At 48.4% G+C, this 22477-nt stretch overlaps 2 protein-coding genes and 1 pseudogene across 4 annotated transcripts in view; 1 reads left to right on the forward strand and 2 right to left on the reverse strand.

Annotated features, from left to right (window-relative positions):
- KDM1A (lysine demethylase 1A) overlaps positions 1-2119 on the reverse strand; it is a 61218-nt gene extending 59099 nt beyond the window's left edge. For 2 of the 3 annotated variants that reach the window (XM_045898480.2, XM_045898479.2), the window contains exon 1: positions 1600-2115. In XM_045898480.2, coding sequence (XP_045754436.1) covers positions 1600-1950 — 351 coding nt within the window. In that variant the 5' untranslated portion in view covers positions 1951-2115. Of the gene's footprint in view, positions 1-1599 lie in introns of all 3 variants that reach the window. The other variant, XR_010411063.1, reaches the window with a different exon arrangement.
- Positions 2120-4961: 2842 nt separating this feature from the next.
- Positions 4962-5409, reverse strand: LOC123859980 (ubiquitin-like; annotated as a pseudogene).
- A 746-nt stretch (positions 5410-6155) lies between these two features.
- Positions 6156-9609, forward strand: TEX46 (testis expressed 46). The gene is made up of 2 exons (XM_045899143.3): positions 6156-6632; positions 8789-9609. Exons 1-2 carry the CDS (start codon positions 6441-6443, stop codon positions 8984-8986), a joined length of 390 nt encoding a protein of 129 aa, XP_045755099.1. The 5' UTR covers positions 6156-6440; the 3' UTR covers positions 8987-9609.
- The last annotated feature ends 12868 nt before the right edge of the window (positions 9610-22477 follow it).

Here is a 22477-nt window from a genome sequence, read left to right on the forward strand (position 1 = left end):
CAAGACACAAAGGCCACATATTCTCTGATTCCGTTTATATAAGATGTAGGCAAATTCATACAGACAGAAAGTAAATCAGTGGTTGGTCCGGGTGGGAGTTGGGGAGAATGGGGATGATTGCCAATGGTACAGGTGTCTTTTGAGAGTGGTGAAAATGTCCCAAAATGCACTATGGTGGTGGTTCTAAGACTTTGTGAATATATGCTAAAAACCACTCAACTGTACCACTTAAAAATGGTAAATTTTATCATGTGATTTATCTCAATAAACCTGTTTTTAAGAAATATCTTATCACATGGTTTCTGGCCATACTTTCTATTAAAATAGTAAAATAAAAACCCTTGGGCTTCTGCCCTCTATTTCATTTCTGAGAGCTGGGAGTCTCCAACCTGTGTCTTTTCTAAACCATGCTTTGGTAAAAGCCCCCAAAAGCCTTTCCTCTTTTTAGCACACGGTTTTTATTCTTGGAGATCTCTCAAGTGGACAGTTGAATCTGAGGGCTCAGTCTGGGTAATACTCATCTCAAGAAGCTCTTCACACACAGACTTGGCACATCCATTTAAAAATTATATACAGACAGAAAACTTGTTACATGCGTAAGCTACATGAATTGCATGATTTTAAATATTTTAAAAGTATGAATCTCCAGAAAACACCCAAGTCTAAAAAGTCTGTGCCCCAGTACTGCCTTAGTGCCCTGCACAGTTGGTGTTCCATGTGGTCCTTTGTCTGAGGCTGAAGATACCTTATCACAACATAAGCGTAGATTCCAGTTCCACCACTTAACTCCGTTGTGTCGTGACTCTGGGCAAGTTGCTTCAACTGTGTGCCTCTGCTTACTCATTTCTTAAAACGGGGCTAACAATACCTGCCCACTGGCATTCAGCAAAAACAAAACATTAGTGACGCCCTGAACACAGCATCTGGCGCCCATAGATGCGAGGCAGCTGTTGTCTGTACATACTGTTCGGGTGACAAGCCTTTTTCTTCCCATATATTTTGCACCTTGACTAGTTGGTATTAGCCCTCTTCATCAGCTTCCTCATCTGTAAAAATCTACGTCAAAAGATCGTGGAGAGAATAAAAGGAAAAAGAGGAAAACCAGCGCACAGCAGGCCTAAAAACAACAAAAACAAAAACAAAAACACAACCGTTCTTTTCCGTCTCCCGGGCTAAGACCATTTCTTTAGCATTACCCTACAGCTCAAGGCGCGCCCAGCTGAAACTCCTTCAACACTGCCCAGGGCCCCTCTCCACACACATCCGCGGACCAACAAGCCATGCCTGCCTCCAACAACGCCAGCCAGAACTCCACGTCAGAGAGCCAGGTCTCCCAGTAGAGAAAGGAAAAGGCGTACAGATGTAAGGAGTCAACCACCCCTCCCATCAATCCCCCTTTCCCGAGACGGCCGGGTCCCGGCACAAAGAGCGCATTCAACCCGCGCGAAGCCCTTCCCCTCCCTCACCCCACCCACCCAGCTGACGCGGAGGTGCGGTGGCCACCCGACGGGCTGCGGAGGCGGGGGTGGCCGGGGCTGGACAACCTCGAGGGAGCCGGGCACCGGGGTCTGAGGCGTGCGGGAGGGGGTCGCGCCTCACCTTCGCTCGCTTGCGCCGGCTGGTCCGTCGCCCCTCCGGAGTCTCCGCGATTCCCGTTTCCATGGGGGTCGCAGATCCAGGGACGACCGTAGGCCCGGCTTGAGGCCCGGCGGACCCCGGCGGCTCGGCCAGTCCCCCGGGGGGCGAGGCCCGCGGAGGCTCTTTCTTGCGGGGAGTGCGCTCCCCGGCCACCCCCGGCCCGGCCTCGGCAGGGCCCGACAGGCCCGCGGGCGGCGCGGCCACCTCGGAGCCGTTCTCTGCGCCGCCCGCTGCCCCGGGGCCGGCCTCAGTCCCCGCCGCCGCCGCTGCTGCTGCCGCCGCGGCCGCCGCGGCCTTCTTCCCAGACAACATCTCTGGCCGCCTGGCCGCCGACGGCCGAAGGGGCCGCTCGGTCTGTCGGTCCGTGGGTCCGGAGCCGCCTCGCCTCGCCTCACTTCACAGCGGTAGCTCGCTGCCAAACGCCGCCGCGTACGCACGCGCTGAGCGCGCTCCCGCCGCGTCCGGACAAAAAGGCCCCGGTGCCCCACCGCCCCGCCTTCCCGGCTGCCATAGAGCGGCGTCCTCGCGGCTAGAGCGACACCACCGCACGGAGCACAGTGCTTTCCTAGAGCGTCGTCTTGGCCTTTGAAGTGGGCCCCAGCGCCTTCCCGGTCCTAAGGCTTCTGGGCCATACTGCACCTCCGAGGGCGACCATTTCCTCCAGGGACTTGCATACACCCATGAATTCATTCGTTCGTTCGTTCATTCATTCATTCATTCATTCATTTATCTACTCATTCGTCAGTTCAACCAATATTTATTAATGCTTACTACGTGACGAGGGTTTAATTATGAAGTTTTTGCTTTCAAAGAGCTTACAGTTTACTGAGGGGGAAAACATTGAACCATAACTGGGGAATCATTTTGTATCATAACTGTCCTGCTTGGACTGGGGAAATCTCGGAGAGCAAATGAGTTTCGTGGTAATAAAATGGACAGAAGTTAGGAAATCCAGGTTTGAGTCCAAACCGGATTGCTGTTGCCTCCAGGGCGGTGTTCCTGTTCTTCCTTACGTCCGGACTCCCTATTAGCACTCCCTCACTCACACCTCCTCCCACTCCCTATGTCTTCCATACATAACACCTCTTTTTACTCCAGGTTAATTCTTTCTAGTGCTGCAGATGGTGGTGGTGGTTTATTTTTTAAATTCCTCCAGGACTCCTTTAGTGACCCAACACTGGAACAGCTTGTGTTTCTTCAAGCTTGTTTCTACTCATTACACACAAATATAATTGCTTTTTTATATGTCTCTCTCTCTTCAGACTATAATTTTCTTTCTTTAAAAAAAAAATTTTTTTTTTTTTAAAGTAATCTCTACACCCAATGTGGGGTCGAACTCAAAAGTCGCATGCTCTTGGAGGCGCCTGGGTGGCTCAGTCCTTAAGCGTCTGCCTTCAGCTCATGTCATGATCCCAGGGTCCTGGGATCAAGCCCCGCATAGGGCTCCCTGCTCAGCGGGAAGCCTGCTTCTCCCTCTCCCACTCCCCCTGCTTGTGTTCCCTCTCTCGCTGTGTCTCTCTCTGTCAAATAAATAAATAAAATCTTAAAAAAAAAAAAAAAAGTTGCATGCTCTCCTGACTGAGCCACCCAGGCACCCTTCAAACTGTAATTTTGCAAAAAATTATCCCACTTACATGAAGTTTAAAGAACTGGTAAAACTAATCTCTAATGATCAAATCCAATCAGTGATCACTTGGGATGAAGGTGAGAGTTGACTGCAAAACAGCAGGAGGGAATTTGCTGGGGTTGATGGAAATGTTTTTTTATCTTGATTGGGTGGTGTACACGTTAGTCAAAACTCACTGTGCCATACACGTAAAATATTTTCATATTTTACTTTATGTCAATTGTACTTCAATGAAGTTGAATTTTTTTTTTAACCTAGGCAAACGGGAAAAAGGAGACAATTAAGTCCAGGAAATTTAGAAGATGTACAAAAAAAAAGTGTAATTGTAGTTCCACATACGGTTCAGCTATGAACCACACTGACATAGCCATAGTAACATAAGCATTAATGTTGTTTTAACCAAAGGGATAGAATTATATTGAGAGAATGGAAGAAAGAGAAAGTGTGTGGAGGAGAGGAATGAGAGGGGTTTACAGAAGCAGGGACGAAATGGGAATGGGGGAGATTCTGCATGGGAGCTAAATCCTCATCTTCCATCATAAAAAGATAATATAGAATGTCAAAATTGAGAAATCAAGAAATAACAGTACAAGCATACAATTTAGATATATCAAGATACATACCAGAAGAAACAGTTAAAAAGTTGGAACGAGTTGTCTGAGTCATATAACTTGAGGATGGAAAGGGGGAGATAGAGCAAAGATTGCTTGTTTTAAACTCTTTAGTTCTGACTGGTTTGCACATTTAATAATTTGATTAAACTTAAAATTAGATTTTTAAAATATGTATATCCTTTAATCCAGCAATTCCACTTTCCAGAGGACATTCTAGGAAACTGTTTAAGCATGTGTACAGAGATTTAACTTTAATACTGTTTACCTCAACTTATATATAATAGCAATAAAGAAGAATTAACCTAAAGGCCCAATAAGTAGCCACTAATTGGATATATTAGACATAGCCATTAAAATAGACAATTGAACATGAAGAACTCCCATACAAAATAGTGAGCATATGTCAAAGATTTATTTAATTCATTAGAGAACCAGTAAGATGACAATGCTGGTTCAAAGGAAAACATGAAAAGCTGATATATAGTCACTAGTCAGTGGAAAAGAGAATGCTGGAATAAAATTGCAAAGTTAAATAAGAAACAAATGGTTTTAATGTCTTCCAAGTCCATAAAACTGTAGACTTTGAGGTTATCTTTTCTATCAGACACAACTAACTTGCTTCTATTTGGAAAAAAAAATCATTTGCAACTTACCCATTTTTTTCCTGGAAATAACTAATTTAATTGTTAAAAATTGTAGTAAAAAACATAACATAAAATTTATCACCTTAACCATTTTTAAGTGTACAGTTCGCTAGGGTTAATTATATGCTCATGGTTGTACAGTCTCCAGAACTCTCTTCATCTTATAAAATTCCATGCCCATTAAACCACAACTTGTCATTTCTCCCTGCCTCCTAGCTCCTGGCAACCACCATGCTGCTTTCTGTCTGTATAAATTTAACTACTCTGGGTATCTTATATAAGTGGAATCAGATGACTTTCGTGTTTTGGGGACTGGCTTCTTTCACTGAGCATAATCACCTCAAAGTTTACCCATGTTGTAGCGTATGTCAGAATTTCCTTCCTCTTTTTTTTTTTTTTTGTAATGTTAGTTCACGTCTTGTATCAATCCGTATACAATCACTTGTACCCTGGTCTGTCGAAGCGGTAAGTCAGACATTTGCCACAGCATCTGTTAAAGTGGCTAGTCATAAGAACCAGCGCCACATTTGTCTGAAAGTGACTGATGTTGCCCTTCTCATCCACCTTAGAGAATATTTCAGGATGTCAAGCTTAACCTTCTTTCTCTTATGCTTATTCTTCCTGGGAGTGGCGTAAAACTTCTGCCTTTTCTTAGCACCACCAGGAAGTCTCAACACGAGATGAAGAGTAGACTCCTTTTGAATGTTGGAGTCAGACAAAGTATGTCCACCTTCCAGTTGCTTGCCAGTGAAGATCAGTCTCTGCTGATCGGGAGGAATTCCTTCCTGATCCTGGGTCTCGGCTTTTACATTTTCTATTGTATTTGAGGGTTCAACCCTCAAAGAGTGATGGTCTTTCCCAGAAGGGTTTTCATGAAAATCTGCATCTTGGCAGCAGTTTCACGTCTTATGGTTGGTAGGAAAGGAGAACGCGGCAACAGCCCTCGGGGGTTTCTGAATTTCCTTCCTTTTTTAAGGCTGAACAATTCCATTGTATGTGTATACAGCATTTTGTTTATCCATTCATCTGTTGTTGGATTTTGGGTTTGCTTCCACCTTCTAGCTATTGTGAATAATGTTGCTATGAACATGGGTGTACAAATAGCTCTGTAAGACCCAGCTTTCAGGGGCGCCTGGGTGGCTCAGTCGGTTAAGCGTCTGCCTTCAGCTCAGGTCATGATCCCAGGGTCCTGGGATCGAGCCCCGCATCAGGCTCCCTGCTCAGTGGGGAGACTGCTTCTCCCTCTCCCACTTCCCCTGCTTGTGATCTCTCACTCTCTGTCAAATAAATAAATAAAATCTTAAAAAAAAAAAAAAGACCCAGTTTTCATTTATTTTGGATATATACCCAGAAGTGTAATTGCTGGAACAACTTATCCAACTTTTAAAAAGTTAACATCTGACTTTACAGAGTCAGGACCCTAATCAATATTAAACAGTATTGTCAAAGTTACCTTCCCCTAAAGCAGCAGATGACCAGCAGGTGGACCAGCCGGACAATATTCTGATATGACTGTGTAAACAAGCTCAGAGGAATCTCTTTGCCTTATTTCCAGATCTCGGGTAACTTTTCTTTGCAGTCTCCCTCACCATGAGGGTAGGGGCTCTATGCTGCTGGCCATTTTATTCCCAGTGGCTAGGCCTGGAAGTACTGTTGAATAAATGAGGTATCACTAAGGCCGACATCACCTGGCTGTTGTGAGGACATCATGATATGTTGCTTACAAACTGCCTGTCAAAGTCTGGCACATAGTGGCTGCTCAAGACAGGAGTAGTTAATATTGTTATGTGACAGCTGGGAGAGGGTGGCTGGTTATGACTCGGAGGAGGGGGCGGCCATGGCTCCTGTCATGGCGGGCAACTGTCCTAGAGGGGTCACCAACGCAGGGTCTTGGGGCCTGGGTGCCTCCAAGCCATAATGCTGGGGGAACTTATGTCTCTTTTTAGGAATCTCCATGGGATACTTGCTTCCTCGGGCACCATAGGAGCATTGGTGGCTTGGTTGATCAGCTATAAGCCAGCCTTGTTTGGGTTCCTATTCCTTCTGCTGTTGCTTAGCAACTGGCTGGTCAAGCATGAATTCAAGCCCACCCCCCCAGAGCCCCGGCAGGTGAGCAAGAGGGGCCTTAGCTTCAGCTAAGGATGATGGGATATTTACAGCTTGACTGGGGATATGGGGACCAGGGAAGATGTCAGGATAATGGGGCAAGACTGAAAAATCCACAGCTCTAGTCTAAGCCCTTGTTCTATAATTCCCACTTGGATGATGGAGGACAAAGCACTTCCTTCACAAGGCTTCAGTTGCCTGGGCTGGAAAACAGGGACCATCCCTAGACAAAAACAAAAACAAAAACAAAAAAACCCACAGAGAACAAACTGGTGGTTGCCAGAGGGGAGGTAGGTGGGGAAGGAGTGAAACAGATAAAGGAGATTAAGAGTACACTCATCTGGGGCGCCCGGGTGGCTCAGTCGTTAAGCGTCTGCCTTCGGTTCAAGTCATGATCCCAAGGTCCTGGGATTGAGCCCCGCGTCGGGCTCCCTATTCCACAGGAAGCCTGCTTCTCCCTCTCCCACTCCCCCTGCTTGTGTTCCTGCTCTCGCTATCTCTCTCTCTGTCAAATAAAGAAATAAAATCTTAAAAAAAAAAAGAGTACACTTATCTGGATGAGCACTGAAAAATGTAGACAATCATAGAATCACTGTGTTGTATATCCGAGACTAATATAACACTGTATACTAATTATACTTCAGTAAAAAGAAAAAAAGAGAGAAAACTTGTTTAAAAAAAAAAAATAGGTACCATCCCAGACTCTCCTGCTTCATGTTTGATGTCAACATGGTTTGGCAACAGTAACAACTACGTGAAGGTGGAAAAATTTTAAATGGATGAACAAAAGATACCTGTGGAACACAGACACATCTCTAGAATGGCATAATGAAGACAGCAGAAATGCACCCAGATTATGACAACTTTTATGTAAAGTTAAAAAAAAAAAAACCACACATGAAACAATACCTTGTCTTGTTTGTGACTGTAGTGAAAATGTATTAAGGTTGGATCTCTCAACCTCTGCCTGTTTGATATTTTGAGTGGGATAATTCTTAATCGTGAGGGCCTGTCCTGTGTGCTGTAGGATGTTTAGCAGCATCCTTAGCTTCTATCCACAGATGCCAAGAGCACCTCTTGCCCCCCTTTTGTGACAACCAACAATGTCTCCAGACATTGCCGAATGTCCATTGGGGAAGGCAAAATAGCCTCCCATTGAGAACCACTGGTGTAAAGAAATATATGGAAAAAATAAATTCTGAATTCAGGATTGCAGTTGAGATGAGGTTCAGAGAGGGAGGGAACTCTATGAGAGGGACCCATGGGGGACTCCAGTTATATTTGTCATATTTTATTTCTCATGCTGGTATGGGAACATGGGTATTTGCTGTAATATTCACTTTTATTTTTGCATGTCTGAAACATATTTTTTAAAGATTTCATTTATTTATTTATTTGAGAGAGAGAGAGAGAGCACAAGCATGGGAAGGGGCAGAGACAGAGGGAGAGCTGGAGAAGCAGACTCCCTGATGAGCCGGGAGCCCAAAGCCGGGGCTCGATCCCAGGACGCTGGGATCATGTCCTGAGCCGAAGGCAGACACTTAACCGACTAAGCCACCCAGGTGCCCCTGCATGTCTGAAATATTTAAAATGGTTTTAAGGATGAGGAATTTGTAGCTGACTCCAAAAAGAAAAAAAAAAAAATTAAGTATTATTAATTGCATAGAGGCAGATGAGGATTATAGAGATCAGAGTGTATCATGAGACCACAGGAAACTTGGCAGGTGGTGATTTTATGAGGCCTGAAAACAATCTCGGGCACACTGAGAGAAACACACGCTCCGGAGACAGATCTATCTGGGTTAAGTGCTTTATGTCTCCTGGGAGTGCAGATGAGCAGGCCATTTCATTTATTCCTAGGAACCAAAGACAAGTATGGGTCCTAGGAGTTTAGGGGTTCCCAAACTGAGAAGAGGGCCTTTCCTCACTGGACCCCAACTCTCTCACTCACAAGATGTGGCAAAGATGCTCTTCTTGCAGGCTGGTTGTGAGGATTGATTAACGGGACGTGTATAAATCACTATTAATTAATGTTTCCTTTTTGGGGGTGGGGGGTCTAGGAAGAGGCAGAGAAACCAAAGCCTCCTGAAGCCAAACCCAACAGCTACGTCTTGAACACGAAAGAAATAGAGAGACTGCACGCCTGCTTTGCCCTCCAGGACAAGATCCTTGAACGGCTTATGTTCAGTGAAATGAAGCTGAAGGTCTTAGAAAATCAGATGTTCGTTGTATGGAATAGAATGAGTCACCGCAAGAGGTCAAGCCGGCAGCGGACTTTTCCCATGAGGAAACACAGAATAAGGAGACATGATTCAGTTTTCTCCATCATCTCTGACTGTACTTCTAACTCCCCCTAATGAGGTCAGAGAGACTGGGGTGGGCTGGCCTCTTTGGATGTTACCTTTCCTCAGTAAAACCCAGTCAGAGACTATTGAATTTTCTTAGTAAATCACACTGGAGAGCAGGATTGGAGGCTGAAAGGCCAATCGCCTTTGGGAAAGAAATCTGTACTCACCCCGTCAGCCACGTAGTGCTCTAAGAACAGCCTGAGGGGGCGGCCAGAACCTGGCTCCTCCTTCTCTTTCAGTTGTCCACCTTAACCCTAGTCCAGAGCCCTCTACCTGTTCACCTTGAGTCTTACAATGGCCTCCCCTGAGCTGCCCCAGCTCCCAGTCTTCCCCTTTCCCTCTGCTCAGAGGCCAGAGCCAAGTTCTGCCAAGCGGGCAAGTTCACTGCCTCTTCTTGAAACTACGCCTCACTGTGGTTGATGGAATAAAGGTCACACTCCTTACCATGGTGTTTAGCCCCTCCATGATCTGACCCCTTTTCCAGGCTTGTTTTCCGCCCCTTACTCTCCCTCATGTGCTTTATACCTTGTGCCAGAGTATCCCAAACACCAGTCATCGGGTACCCCCTTTGTGATTTTTGCCAGAGCCATGAGCCACCTGAATATTTTTAGCTCAATATTGTCCCTTTTATTTTTTAAATGACAGTGAGTTAATATTTTATTTTTTTAAAATATTTTTTAAAAGATTTTATTTATTCGACAGAGAGAGACAGCGAGAGAGGGAACACAAGCAGGGGGAGTGGGAGAGGGAGAAGCAGGCCTCCTGTGGAGCAGGGAGCTCGATGTGGGGCTCGATCCCAGGACCCTGGGATCATGACCTGAGCCAAAGGCAGACGCTTAACGACTGAGCCACCAGGCGCCCCTTAATGTTGTCCCTTTAAACTGACTTGTTTCCTTAAATAAATGTATCTGTGAAAGAAAGTCATAATAAAAATAATTAACTGTATACTAAAAAGCTGTATCATTTGGCTGAAGTAGAAACTGTCAAAAAAAATTAAAAAAAAGAAGACGACGACAAGTGGAGACACAACAATGTTACTGAAGTTCCAACCAGAGCTTGGTTGCCCACTGGAAGTGTCTGAGCCTGGGAATTTGGGGTTAAAAAGAGAAATTAGTAAGTATTAGTGTTTGAGAGATATGCTAACACCAAACTAAGGTTTTTCTCCATAAGGAGAACTAGAAGGAAACCACTACCTTGCCGTGGGATCCGGCGTGGCTTAGTGCCTTGTTGGGCCCCACCTAAAATCATCTCTAATCAAACCAGATGGCTGGTCATCCCCCAAATGCATCCACATCTTTGCTCCTGTGGTTTCTTTCCCTGGAATCCCTTATCTTCCCCCTTGTACTATTACACTTCTTTAGTGCTTCCTAAACTACACCTCCAGAACGCTTCCCTAACCCACCTGGGAATAGTCTCTGTCCTTGGTGGGCTCCCAGCATTTTATCTTCAGTTCGGCAGTGGAATGTATCACAATCCGCTGGGATTTGATTTGCACACATTTCTATATTCCCTCCCAATCCTCCAACTAGATTATAAACCCTATAAACCCTGCAAGCACGGCATCTTGTTCATCTGTCAACTGCCCACCCCCATGGCACCCAGCACTGGGGCTGGTATATAGTCAGTCAGTGCTTCATAATAGCATCTCTGATTGTTGATCACAGTCTTATGTGTCCTGACATCTTCTCCGTGCCCTCCTTTTACGATAACTCCCCTATACCCTATTTTTTTTTTTTTTAAGAGCAGGATCTCTGGTGCCTAACGGCCTAGCTTTAAATCCCACCTCTATCCACTCCCAGCTGTGTGCTCTTAGACAATTCCAAGTTGTTTATTCTCACTGGACCTCGGTTTGCTCAACTGTCAAAGGGGGAGAGTAGCACTACCACCCTCATTGCGTGTCGTGAGGATTAGGTGAGCTACCACACCCCCTCGGGTCTTTCCTCCCATGACCTCCCTACTTAAAATCCCAAGCCTCCCTTGTGGGTCAGGTGTCTTCTCCTTGCCTCTCCAAGTCCACTGGGGTTGCCTCAGGCTGCTTTAGGGCTGGCTGGGTTCCTTCACAGGGGGCCACTCCTCTCAGGGAGGCTCTCTCGACAGGACCTTCTTCTTCCAGGTTTTCTTTGGAACCAGGGGTGGTAGCATCCCCCCAGTTTTCCAGCCCAGGGGACTGCACTCTCTTTAGATGCTGCTTAAGACAGCGTGAGGTCAGCCTTGCAAGTCAAGAAAAGCTGATCTGAGCTCAGGCCTCAGGGAAAATGCTTGCAGGGCTGAGGCACCTGAAGACCCTGAGGGGAGTGGAGACCTTGTGCAATCATTTCTGCTTTGGGGAAGGGAGTCCCTCCCTTTCACATAGCTTCATGGGCCATTGCTAATGGTCTTGCTGTATGGCCAGCCCATGGGACCACCCAGAACTAGACTGTTAGGAGAATCTCCATATGGTAACCTCTGCTGTGGAAACAGATAAAGCAATTCAGCCACAAAGTCCAAAGGTATGTGATATGTGAACAAGCTCACAATAAAGCAGTGCATCTTGACAGAGCCTCTGGACAGAAAAACTGGTCAGAACTATCTAGCCCATCCACTTGGTGCACTAGATCCGTGCCTAGACCTACCAGTAACAAAACAGTCATGGAGGTCTGAGGTGGCCCAGTGAGGATCCACTTGACCTACAAAGTCACTGACTCACAGACTACGTCTTACTTGCCAGAAATGCTGGCCTTCAGCTCAAGGTATAGTGCAACAACTTGGGGCATCTGACCAATTGCTGGCAGTGGATTCTGACCACCATAGACCTGATCGAGGATGTGGGTTGGCTACTCTCTTCACCAAGGTAGCCTCCTAAGGTTCTGATGAGCACCTTTGCCATGTGCCAAAATGTCCCGATAGGATACAACCTGACAATGGAACTCTGTTCACAGCCACTGGCTCCCAGTTGTGGGCCCTGTTAATGTGGAATTCACTTGCTCTTCCACACTTGCCCCTGCAGGTGGTGGGTACAAGGGAGCTTTGGCGTGGCTCGCTCAAGGTATGGAATTCACTTGCTCTTCCACACTTGCCCCTGCAGGTGGTGGGTACAAGGGAGCTTCGGTATGGCTTGCTCAATGTGCAATGACATCAGAGCTCCCTCATCATCTTCTGTGGGCAGCTAGGAAAGGGAAGGGTACACCTGATGTGTCAGGCAGAATGCTGACTCCTGGGTGTTCATGGAGATCAAGGCTCTGGGAAAGGACAAATCTTCTGGCTCATCCCAGGCGCATGGCAGTCCACAGGTGATGATCTAGCAAGAACAGAGGCAAGAAATCTCGGGAAACAGACCAGGATGGAGGGCTAAATAAACTTGCCTTCTCTTCCAGATCTGGACAGGCAATGCTGAACAGCCTCTAGCAGCTGCCCAGGCCAGGGCCCACAGCACGAACCTACCACGGACTGAACACACCATCACCCTTACCCCAGCCCACCATCCCCAGCTACAGGAGACTTATCAGTGACTCACCCTCTGACAATGGCAAGGACATTGCTTCCAGCTGGTCATAGCCACCGACAGCTGTTTCATGGGCCTCCACAACCATGTTCCCATCCCTTGCTCAGGTAGTGTTGAGGCTCATTGGCAGAATACTGAGCAGTGCCTTTCATATCCGACTGGGTATATATATATATAGGTCCTCGAGCCTGGTATGGACTCCATGGCCAGATGGCTCAGGCCTCCACCATGGGCTTTGTACCGCCACTCCAGGCTTCCCTCCCCCTCCGGTGTCTCCCCGGCATTGCCAACAGCTGCTGGAAATCCCCTTAGGAGCCCAGCTGATTTCTACCCCTATTGTTTATTACACTCTTATTGATCTCCATCCTGAGTGCGCAGGCTTGTGTTTGATGAGCTCTAGGTCAGGGGATAGACCTTGGAAAAACAATCTGGATTGTATGGGAAGACCCTGGGGGCTCACTCCAGGTTTTAGCAATGAGGTGACAGCAGGTGGGCTCAGGAGGGACTCCCTTCCCCAAAGCAGAAATGATTGCACAAGGTCTCCACTCCCCTCAGGGTCTTCAGGTGCCTCAGCCCTGCAAGCATTTTCCCTGGGGCCTGAGCTCAGACCAGCTTTTCTTGACTTGCAAGGCTGACCTCACGCTGTCTAAATAGTAGAGTAGTTGACCGGAGGGAGGTCTTCTGGAACACACACCAGGATGTTTCTGGCTATGCCCTGACCCTTGAACCTCTCTCCATGTGACATGAAAGACTGCAGGACGCACCAGCACCTCATTAACTGCTGACCCGCCGCATCTAGGTTCCCCGGTGAAGCCTGATTTGCACCTACGATGCATGACTTTGTGGTCTTTGCCTTCATCCCGCGCTCACAGCTCCTGGACCTTGGGGTCCAGGGCTCAGATCCTTCGTCACTTCATTTCACTCCCTGGTGATGGCTTTAAATATTCTCTACTGTTTTCTAACGCCAATGATTTTCTAAATTATATCTTTGATACAGACCTCTAAGTTGCAGATTCAAATGGCCCATTGCCTACTTCCACACTTTCACTCAAACATCTCGGAATTAACAACAGTCCTGAACTCTGTCTCCCCGCCCCCCGCTCCAAACCCCTCCCACACGCAGGCTTCCCTCTTCCGGTGGTTTAGGCCAAAACCTCTGGAGCCATTCCTGAGTCCTCTCTTTCTCTCTTCTTCGGCTCTAATTCACCAACGGGTCCTACTGGCTCCACCTTCAAAGCATGTCTAGAGTCTGGGACTCTAGGCGCCTCCACGGCTGCTTCCGAACAGAGCCCCTGGCCTCCCCGCCCCTACCCTGGCCCTCTAGTCGGCCCTCAACACAAAAGCCTGAGCGGTCCTTTAAAAATGTGAGTCAGGTCCTGCCACTCCTCTGCTCCACACCCTGCAAGGGCTCCCATGTCGCTCAGAGTGAGAACCAAAGTCCTTCCTGCAGCCTATGAGGTTCCCCATGACCTGGTCCCCGATTACCTTTCCCACCTGGCCGGCTGACCTGCCCCTCAGTCCGTTCCAGCCTCCTGCCTCCTTGCTTTTCCCTTGGCACCCTGGCACACTCTCATGCTCCGAGAGGCCTTTGCATTGGATGTCCCCCTACCAGAGACTCTTCCTTTGCTGGCCATATACCTAACTCCCTTACTTCCTTTGGGTGATTTGCTAGATGTTTTTTTCTCAGTGGGGCCATCCTGACCTCCCAATTTAACACTGTAACCCCCAGCCCAGCTCTAGTTATTTTCCATAGCATGCAACACTGTCTAACATGCTCTTACTCCCTCTGCTGCCTCTGCTAGAATGGAAGCTCTGCAAGGTCAGGGATCTGTCTTGTTCACAGAGCTAGTTCAAGCACCTAGAACAGTGTCCAGCACCTAGTAGGTGCTCCACAAATACATGCTGGGGCGCCTGGCTGGCTTAGCTGGAAGAGCCTGTGACGCTTGATTTTGGGTCATGAGTTCGAGCCCCAAGTGGGGTGTAAAGATTACTTAAACATATAAACTTAAAAAATACATATATGTTGACAATGAGTGCTTGTTGCTATGTCTGTCTTGCCCTATGTCCTCCCCCAGACCCGAGCGTAAGATCTGGCGAATGGCAGATCCTCGGTAAGTGTCTGTCGGGTGACTCAATGGGTAAGTGAGCAGACAGATGGATTAATCAATCCGAGCCTAACCGGGGAGAAATGCTAAGTATCTTCACAGATCCTTTGGGAGAGATCTCTTTTGAGTTTCGTTTGTCCTTGACATCTTTTTGGCCACTTTCTCCATTCTAAGCAATCCTGATGCTGAGGGTAGGGACAATCGTTTTCTGTCTCTGGGGATGGTCTGGAGTGGATCTGGAGACAAGAGAGTGACCTCCAAATAATCTGGGGAGCAAGCCACACGGAGAGGTCGACCGCAGGAGAGAGAGTTTCAGGACGGGTGCAGACAGAAGGCAGCAGCAGTCCCTCAACCACAGTCCGCTTGAACTTCGGAGCCTTCTGTGTAACAAGTCCTGCTCCTAGTTCTAAAAACCCGAACATGATCCTCAGAGAAGAGACATCAGAAGACGCCTCCAGGGAGTGTTGGGATCATGGGAACAACTGAAACTGGAGGGAGAACAATGGAAAGAAGAGGGCGGAAGGGATGGGTGGGGGAGGCAGGGCGAATGGGGGATGAAGAAAGGGGAAGAGACCAGCAGCCAGGGCCTGAGTGGGGAGCATGAGGAGCTGCAACAGGGGGGACGGTCATCACTCTGGCTTACACGTGCTTAGCTAATGGAACCCCAAGGGGGTAGCCTCTATCTTATTATTCTCTTAACCGACCAGCACACTGAGGTCCAAGAGAAGCCAAGAAACCCAACCAAAGGCACAGAAGTGGTGGAGCTGGGATTTGAACCCCAGCAGTCTGACTCAAGGGTCCAATTTTGATTTTTCCAAAGAGCAGTGGGCAGTCAATGGAAGGTTATTTATGTAAAAGATGAATAGGATCTCTCATGTATAAAGAGGATGAGTAACTCCTCCCTCACGGGGCTGTTGTGGGGATTATCTTTGTTCATGCACGGAAAGCCCTGGACAAATGCCTGGAGGAAGGGAAGCAATCCCGGATAGATGATCCTTCAGAGGCGGCTCAGGCTGGGCCTTAGGATTCTACACACGGGCCTCTGCTGCCACCGTGTGGCCACTTTGCTGTACGACATGCTGTGGATTCCCACTCACTAACTTCAGAAGGGGTGAGACTGGTCTGGGTTGGAGACGGGGCTGGGGGGGTGGGCTGCTTTGGGGAGGGAGAAGCTCTGAAAGCAGCTGATGTCCTGGGGGTGAGGGTCTTTGTCAGTAGAGGTGAAGATCCCTCAAGCGGACTGATTCGCACATTCAGCCCTAGCTTGGGAGACAAATCAGAGTGAGACGTGATCCTCGCCCTAGAGGACCTCGTGGTCTGATGGGGTGCGCCAGTATTTGGGAAGACTCCTGGGTCCAAATCGCAGTCCTGCCACTTCCTGGGCAGAACAGAACGTGCCTTGTGGGACTGTTCTGAAGATCCAAGGGACGTAACACAGAAAGCACTAAGCAGGCTGTGGGCAATCAATCTGTGACCTGGCGGCAGGCTGCCCAGCAAAGACTGACCAAGTGGCTGGGTACAGAAGATGCGGGTTCCTGCCCCACTGCTGTCCCTAAGCTTGCTGTGTGACCCTGGGAAGTCACCTCCCCCCTCAGAGCCTGTTTCCCCGGCCCTACCATGTGGAGTTGGGACAAAATCACTTGGCCTTCTTCTTGCTCTAATTTAGCCTCTTTTCTGGGCCAGCCCAGATTTTTGGCCACGGGGGACTCAGACTAAGATCCAGAAGGCCTGCTTCCACCCCTTCACATACAGGACCCTAAGCATCAGCAAAGTGGAGAGAATCGTTCAAGTCCTGCCAACCACGGAGTGGCCGGGAGGCAACCGTGGGGCCCTACTGAGATAATGATGTGGAAGCTGATGTGATCCATGCATTGCAGAGGAGCCTGTCTCCTCAAAATGTGGTCCACGGACCGGCCTCGACATCACCTGGGAGCTGGTTAGAGATGCAGAATCTCAGGTCCTGCTTCCACCCACTGACTCCGAGCCTGCAGGTTCGACTTGATCCCAGGCTGTTCCTACACACATTTAAAGTGAGTAGGAGACACGCTGGTCTGGGGCAGCGGTTCCTAGCCCTGACCACAGAGTGGCATCACCGTGGCACCACGCCCCTGAGTCTCTCTACGTGTGGAGCCCAGACACCAGTGGTTCTTTGAAGCTCTCCAGGTAATTCCAATGTGCAGCCATATCTAGTGCCAGGAAGGCAAATATATTTACTCTTTTTGTGTCAGTGAAACTCAATGGAGAGTAACTTCCTAGAATGTTCACCAAGAAGGATCCGATGTCTGACACCAGGGCTGGGCAGAAGTTGCGGCATGAAGCCACGTTATCACAAGAAGCTGGGCTTTACGGAGTTTTTACTCGGTGCCAGGTCCTAGGCCACCTGCTTTACCAGCATGCTGCAATTTAATCCTCATGGTCACCAAGATAGAATTACTCCCATTTTTAGATGAAGAAGCAAAGAGGGCTATACAAGCAGTGACAGAACTGGTTATCTGAATATTTAACTATCAGGGCGAACCCTAGTGGTCTTCAAACTGTGTTCCTTGGAACCCCAGGTGCCGCAGACGCAGCTGAGGAGCTGGCGTGGGGGCATGGATGGTTCTGGGAGGCCTGTAGCAGACACTCTTTCAGAGAGAGCATTCCCTTGCCCTCCAGCCTGGAGCATCTCGGATCACGCGGTGCTGCCCAGGCTCCCTGACAGATGTGCCCCCCTCCCTGCCGCTCAGGGACCCCCCGGAACTAATCCTAATGGCGGAGGGCACGTGGAGGGATTAGGGCTGGGGTAATCGGCACTACATCTGCCAGCCCCTGGGGAGCCTGGGTGAAGCCTGCACCTCGGAGCCCAGGACGCCATTCCGGTCCCCTGGACCACGGGGACTCCTGGAGGCCCTGGCCAGCCATGGCCGGGCCTGAATTGCCCTGTCCTTCCTGAGCCTTCCAGAAGAGGGTGAGTTGGGGCTAAGAGCCTGGGGGTCGGACAGGGTTGTTTCTGAGGCTGGAAGGGGAGGCAGGGCCGGGAGGATGACCACCTGTCCTGATTTTCCCAGGACTGAGGGACCTGGAACTTTCCAGCGCTAAAATCATGACAGACCCGGGCAGACCTGCACAGTTGGTCAAGCTCGCAGGTTTTCTGAGCTCAGTTCCCCTTGCCTTTGAGGCGGAGCTTCATGGAGGCGGGGGTTGCTTCGCCCCCTCCCGTCCTCACCCCCTCTCGTCTTCTCACATCTCTGTCCCCTCCTCTCTTCTCCAGATTCCAGGACCTCTCTTCGCCTTTACTCCCCTGACCCAGTTTTCCATTCACAGGGTCTCCGGGGCTGTGGACCAGACCTCAAGGAGCTGAATCTTCTACGCTGTGGAGAGAATGAAGACCCAGGTGAGGCACAGCCCCACGAAGCCTGGCTTCAAGTATCGGCCTAAATCATTCCACATCACCTTCATCATCCTCACTACCACGTATCTAGGGTTTGCACCGTAGGCCAAGAACAGTTTCAGGTAGTTTACATGTACTAACCCACTGAATTCTCAAAACCAACCAGAAATTACTCCCCTTCCTTCTCATGTCCCCAGGTCCCTGGCTGGAGTGCCCCCAATTCATCCCCACTACCTGCTCGGTGAAGCTTTCTTCCCCCGCTCCCCCAACCCAGAGGCTGAGTTCATGGGTCCCTCGGAGACCGAGAGCTGTGTGCTCATGCTGTTTACATCTCCCTCCCAGAGAAATCACTACACTAGCACCAATTAGTGAACAGCTTTCTAGGGGCTTTGCAGGCATTATCTCATTTGCCCTCACCTAACTTCTACGAGGTGAAGGAACAATGGTCATTCCCATTACGCAGACACGCAAACGGAGACTCAAAGAGGTGAAGTCATTCGTCCAAGGTCAGTAAGGGCAGAGCCGACATCGAGGCTTGCTTGACCCCAGAGCCCTTGTATGTGGCCACTCCACCATCCTGCTGGCTCCATGGGGGACAGATGTTGGCCAAAGGCTCTGCACCCTCAGGGGATAGCACTGTGCCCAACACACAGCTGACCCTTGGAAACTGTATTCTGGATGAATGACTGGACGAGGAGGGTTGTACCAGAGTCGGCAGTGAGAAGGAGAATGGAGGTGAGTGTCTTGGGACTGTAGACCACCTGGGGAAGGAGCTGGGGAGGGGAGGAATTTGGGGGGAGTCAGGCTCTTACTGAACCCTCCCCTTGCCAGCATTTTCCAGCTGGGATGGGAGAGGGGAGAGGTTTCTAGTGGCTACTGCAAGTCAACATGTGAGCAGCTGGTGAGTGGCTTAGAGGTGAAACACTGACCCCACCTTTGGGTCTATTGGAATAAATCCTGAGACTGGAGACAGGCATGAGATGAGACTGGGCCTTAGAGGAGGACTGTGAATCAGAGGTGCAGAGATCCCAGTCACGTGGTGAGGTGGGGTGGGGTGGTGCAGAGCACAGAGCTAGAATCCCACTCCATCATGTGCTGTCCATGACTTCAGCAAGTCATTTAAAGCCTCTGACTTTCGTTCTGCACTTGGAAATGTGATGCCCATATCCTGGCCCCTGCTATAAGGTGCCTGTTAGGGGATGTCAGGCTGCCCTCCCACCAGGGCTCCCTCCCTGGCCCTGATCCAGTGGCCCTGTGCTCATGCTCGAAGGGAAGCCCCTTCCAACTTCCCTCCCACACAAACAATGCCAGAGAGCCCCCCATCCACTCCTTGTGGCTGGAGCCCAGTCTTGCGTCTCATGTCACTCCTCTGACACCTAGGTGGAGACATCCTAATGCTCTTGGGCTCTAACAGATTCATTTAAAAAAATGGAGGTATAGTTTACGTGCATTAAAAGTCATTCTTTATGGTGTACAGTTCTACAAGTTTTGACAAGTGCACACAGTCCTGTGACCACAATCAAGATATATGACTGTTCCATCACCTTCCAAAGTCCCTTCTGTTCCTCTGAAGTCTACCCCATCCTTACCCCCAGACGGCCACCGAGTGGTTTTCTGTCCCTACGGTCTGCCTTTTCCAGGATGTTATGAAAATGGAATTATACAGACTGCAGCTTTTTGAGTCTGGCTTGTTTCACTCAGCATAATGCATTTGAGATTCATTCACATTACTGCATGTATCAGTAGTTGTTCTTCTACACTGCTGAGAAGTATTCCATTGTAGGGATATAACAGAGTTTGTCTATCCATTCACCAGTTGAGGGACATTCAGGTTGTTTCCAATCTTTGGAAATTATGAACAAAGAATGGCTTTAGTGGGAACCCCAAATTCTAGAGCTGGAAATGAATGAAATCTCCAAATGGAAATGTAAACTCTTTACAAATAGTCCATCCTGCTCCAACAGGAGACCCAGAGAGGGGAAGGGACTTGTCCATAGTTATAATCGACTCAGGAAATGGGGCTGAGATTTGAACCCAAGACTTTCAACTTGCAGGACAATGTAAAGTTCAAAAACGTATTTCCTGAGAATCTGCCAGTGCCAGGCGGGGTGCCAAGAGCTGTGGGGGCGTAAAGGCCAAGAAGGAATGATCCTGGTGTGGGAGACACCTGCCGCCGAGGACGGAGCCAGACAAAGAAGCCAGTACGACCCGTGTGGATTGCTATTACAGTGCAGGAAGGGGTGTGCGGCAAGCGAGAGGAGAGGCCCTCAATTTTGCTAGGGGAGAATGAGAAGGCTCTACAGATGCCCATGGGTTTTAAGGGAAGAACACAAGTTTGTCAGGTGGACAAGGAGAGAAAGGGCCTCACAGAAGGGAATGACAGGTGCAAAGCCACGGAGAGGGGGATGAGGCATAAAGATGCAAGGGGGTGGGGGGAAGAGAGGCAGGAAATGGGCCCATGGAGTCGGTTGGGGTCAGATTATAGCAAGCCTCTCTGGCAGACTGTTTCCTGTAGGACCGTGCCATAGCCTGTGCTCAATGTGTGAGCTTCCTTCATCACGGAAGAGCGTGTGGGATTGGACAGAGAGGCAAGGAATCGAAACTCAGGGAGACCCTAACAGAACAGAACCTACAGAGCAGGCGTTGGTAGGTTGAGAAACCGGGCATGTTTCAGAGATGGTGGCAGGTCAGTGGGGGACAGGATTGAAGTATTTCATAAATGGCTCTGGGATGATCGATTATCCACATGGAAAAAATAAAATTAGATTCCTTTCTTTATACCATAACCAAAAATATTTCTGTGTGTGAAAGTACAGAAATCTACATTTACAACCTCTGTATAAAGGATTTCCTGAGCACAATCACACACACACACTCACACACACACACACACAGAACAAACAAAAAAGACAGTATTGATGAATTTGATTGGCAGGATCCAAAACCAAAACAAAAAGCCCTTTATTTAACAGTAATAGCTCACAGAGCTTACAATGTGTCAAACAAAATGTACTTTATAGGGGCGCCTGGGTGGCTCAGTCATTAAGCGTCTGCCTTTGGCTCAGGTCATGATCTCAGGGTCCTGGGATCGAGCCCCACATTGGGCTCCCTGCTCGGCCGGGAAGCCTGCTTCTCCCTCTCCCACTCCCCCTGCTTTTGTTCCTTCTCTTGCTGCATCTCTGTCAAATAAATGAATAAAATCTTAAAAAAAGAATTAGATATTATAAAAAAAACCCAAAAAACCCCCCCAAATGTACTTTATATATATTAACTCACTAAATCCTTACTAATTTGTGAGGCAAGCACTATTATCATTTCCATTTTACAGGTGCAGAAACAGAGGCACAGAGAGTTAGGTAAGTGACTTTCTTAAGGTCACACAGCCAGGCAGTGGTTGAACTGAGATTCAAAATTAGACAATCTGGTCACAGATTCACCACTACACGATTCTGCCTTTCAAGAAGTTATCATAAACACAATGTGAAAAGACAAAACACAAGCAAGAGTATCCAGAACTTACAAAGAACTCTAATACATAAAAAAAAATTGAATAGGGAAAAAAACAGGCAAAGGATAAGAACAGTTCATTCACAGAAAAGCAAACCCAAATATATACAGTAAATGCAGGAGAAAGCATTTGACCTTATCAATTAGAAATAGCAACGAGAATCACAGTTGGTGGGAGTATCAACTGGAATGACAACTCTGGAGAGCCCGGATGGTACCTAGTTAATCTGAGAAGGACCACACCTTACCACCCAGAAATTTCACTGCCAGGCACAGTGTCTCAACTCAAATGCATAAAAAAAGATTTTATTTATTTATTTGAGAGAGGGAACACAAGCAGGGGGGAGAGGCAGAAGGAGAGGGAGAAGCAGCTTCTCTGCTGAGCAGGGAGCCCCACCCGGGGCTCGATCCCAGGACCCCGGGATCATGGCCTGAGCCGAAGGCAGCGCTTAACCGACTGAGCTGCCCAAAGCGTCCCCAAAGAGCCCCATTTTTGAGGCAGCCCAACCCTAGTCTCCATGGTTTCACTAGCACACTCTGAAGTACATTCATGCAGCAGCATACTCTACAGAAGTTAAAGTGAATAATACAGAACTATATGCATTGTATTGGGAAAAAGGAGGATACTAGAGTAGGATATATTTTATGTAAGTTTAAAAATGTGCAAAGTGATACCACGTGCTGTTTGCAGATGCATGAATACAGAGTGAACAAATGAAAACACCACGGTAATGACAAACAGCAAGATCAGAAGGGGCGCTACATCCGGGAAGAAGGGGAGGAGACTGAAATCTGCAGGTGGTACGGAGAGGGCATCACTCCACCCAGAATGTTTTATTTTCATCCATCCATCAGCTATTTTTTAGGGTCTGCTGTGTTCCAGGGACTGTTCTAGGCACAGGGAATACCACAGTGAGCAACCCAAACGAGAACCCCTGTTTTCTAATGGGATGAGATGGACGGACCATACAGTAAACAAGTAATGGACATGGTAGTTTTTAAAGTGTCAAGATAGGAGGAAAATATGGTAAAATGTT

Source organism: Mirounga angustirostris, unplaced genomic scaffold (assembly GCF_029215605.1).
Source record: "Mirounga angustirostris isolate CCGP_5_RB_7025 unplaced genomic scaffold, mMirAng1.0.hap1 SCAF_4, whole genome shotgun sequence".
NCBI lineage: Eukaryota > Metazoa > Chordata > Mammalia > Carnivora > Phocidae > Mirounga > Mirounga angustirostris.

What these genes read in the sequence shown, in the direction of transcription:
- TEX46 (XM_045899143.3), top strand. Translation starts at nt 6,441, where the DNA reads ATGCTGGGGGAACTTATGTCTCTTTTTAGGAATCTCCATGGGATACTT. An exon ending in CCCCCCCAGAGCCCCGGCAG is followed by an intron (nt 6,633 to 8,788) that starts GTGAGCAAGAGG and finishes TTTGCCCTCCAG; the next exon opens with GACAAGATCCTTGAACGGCT.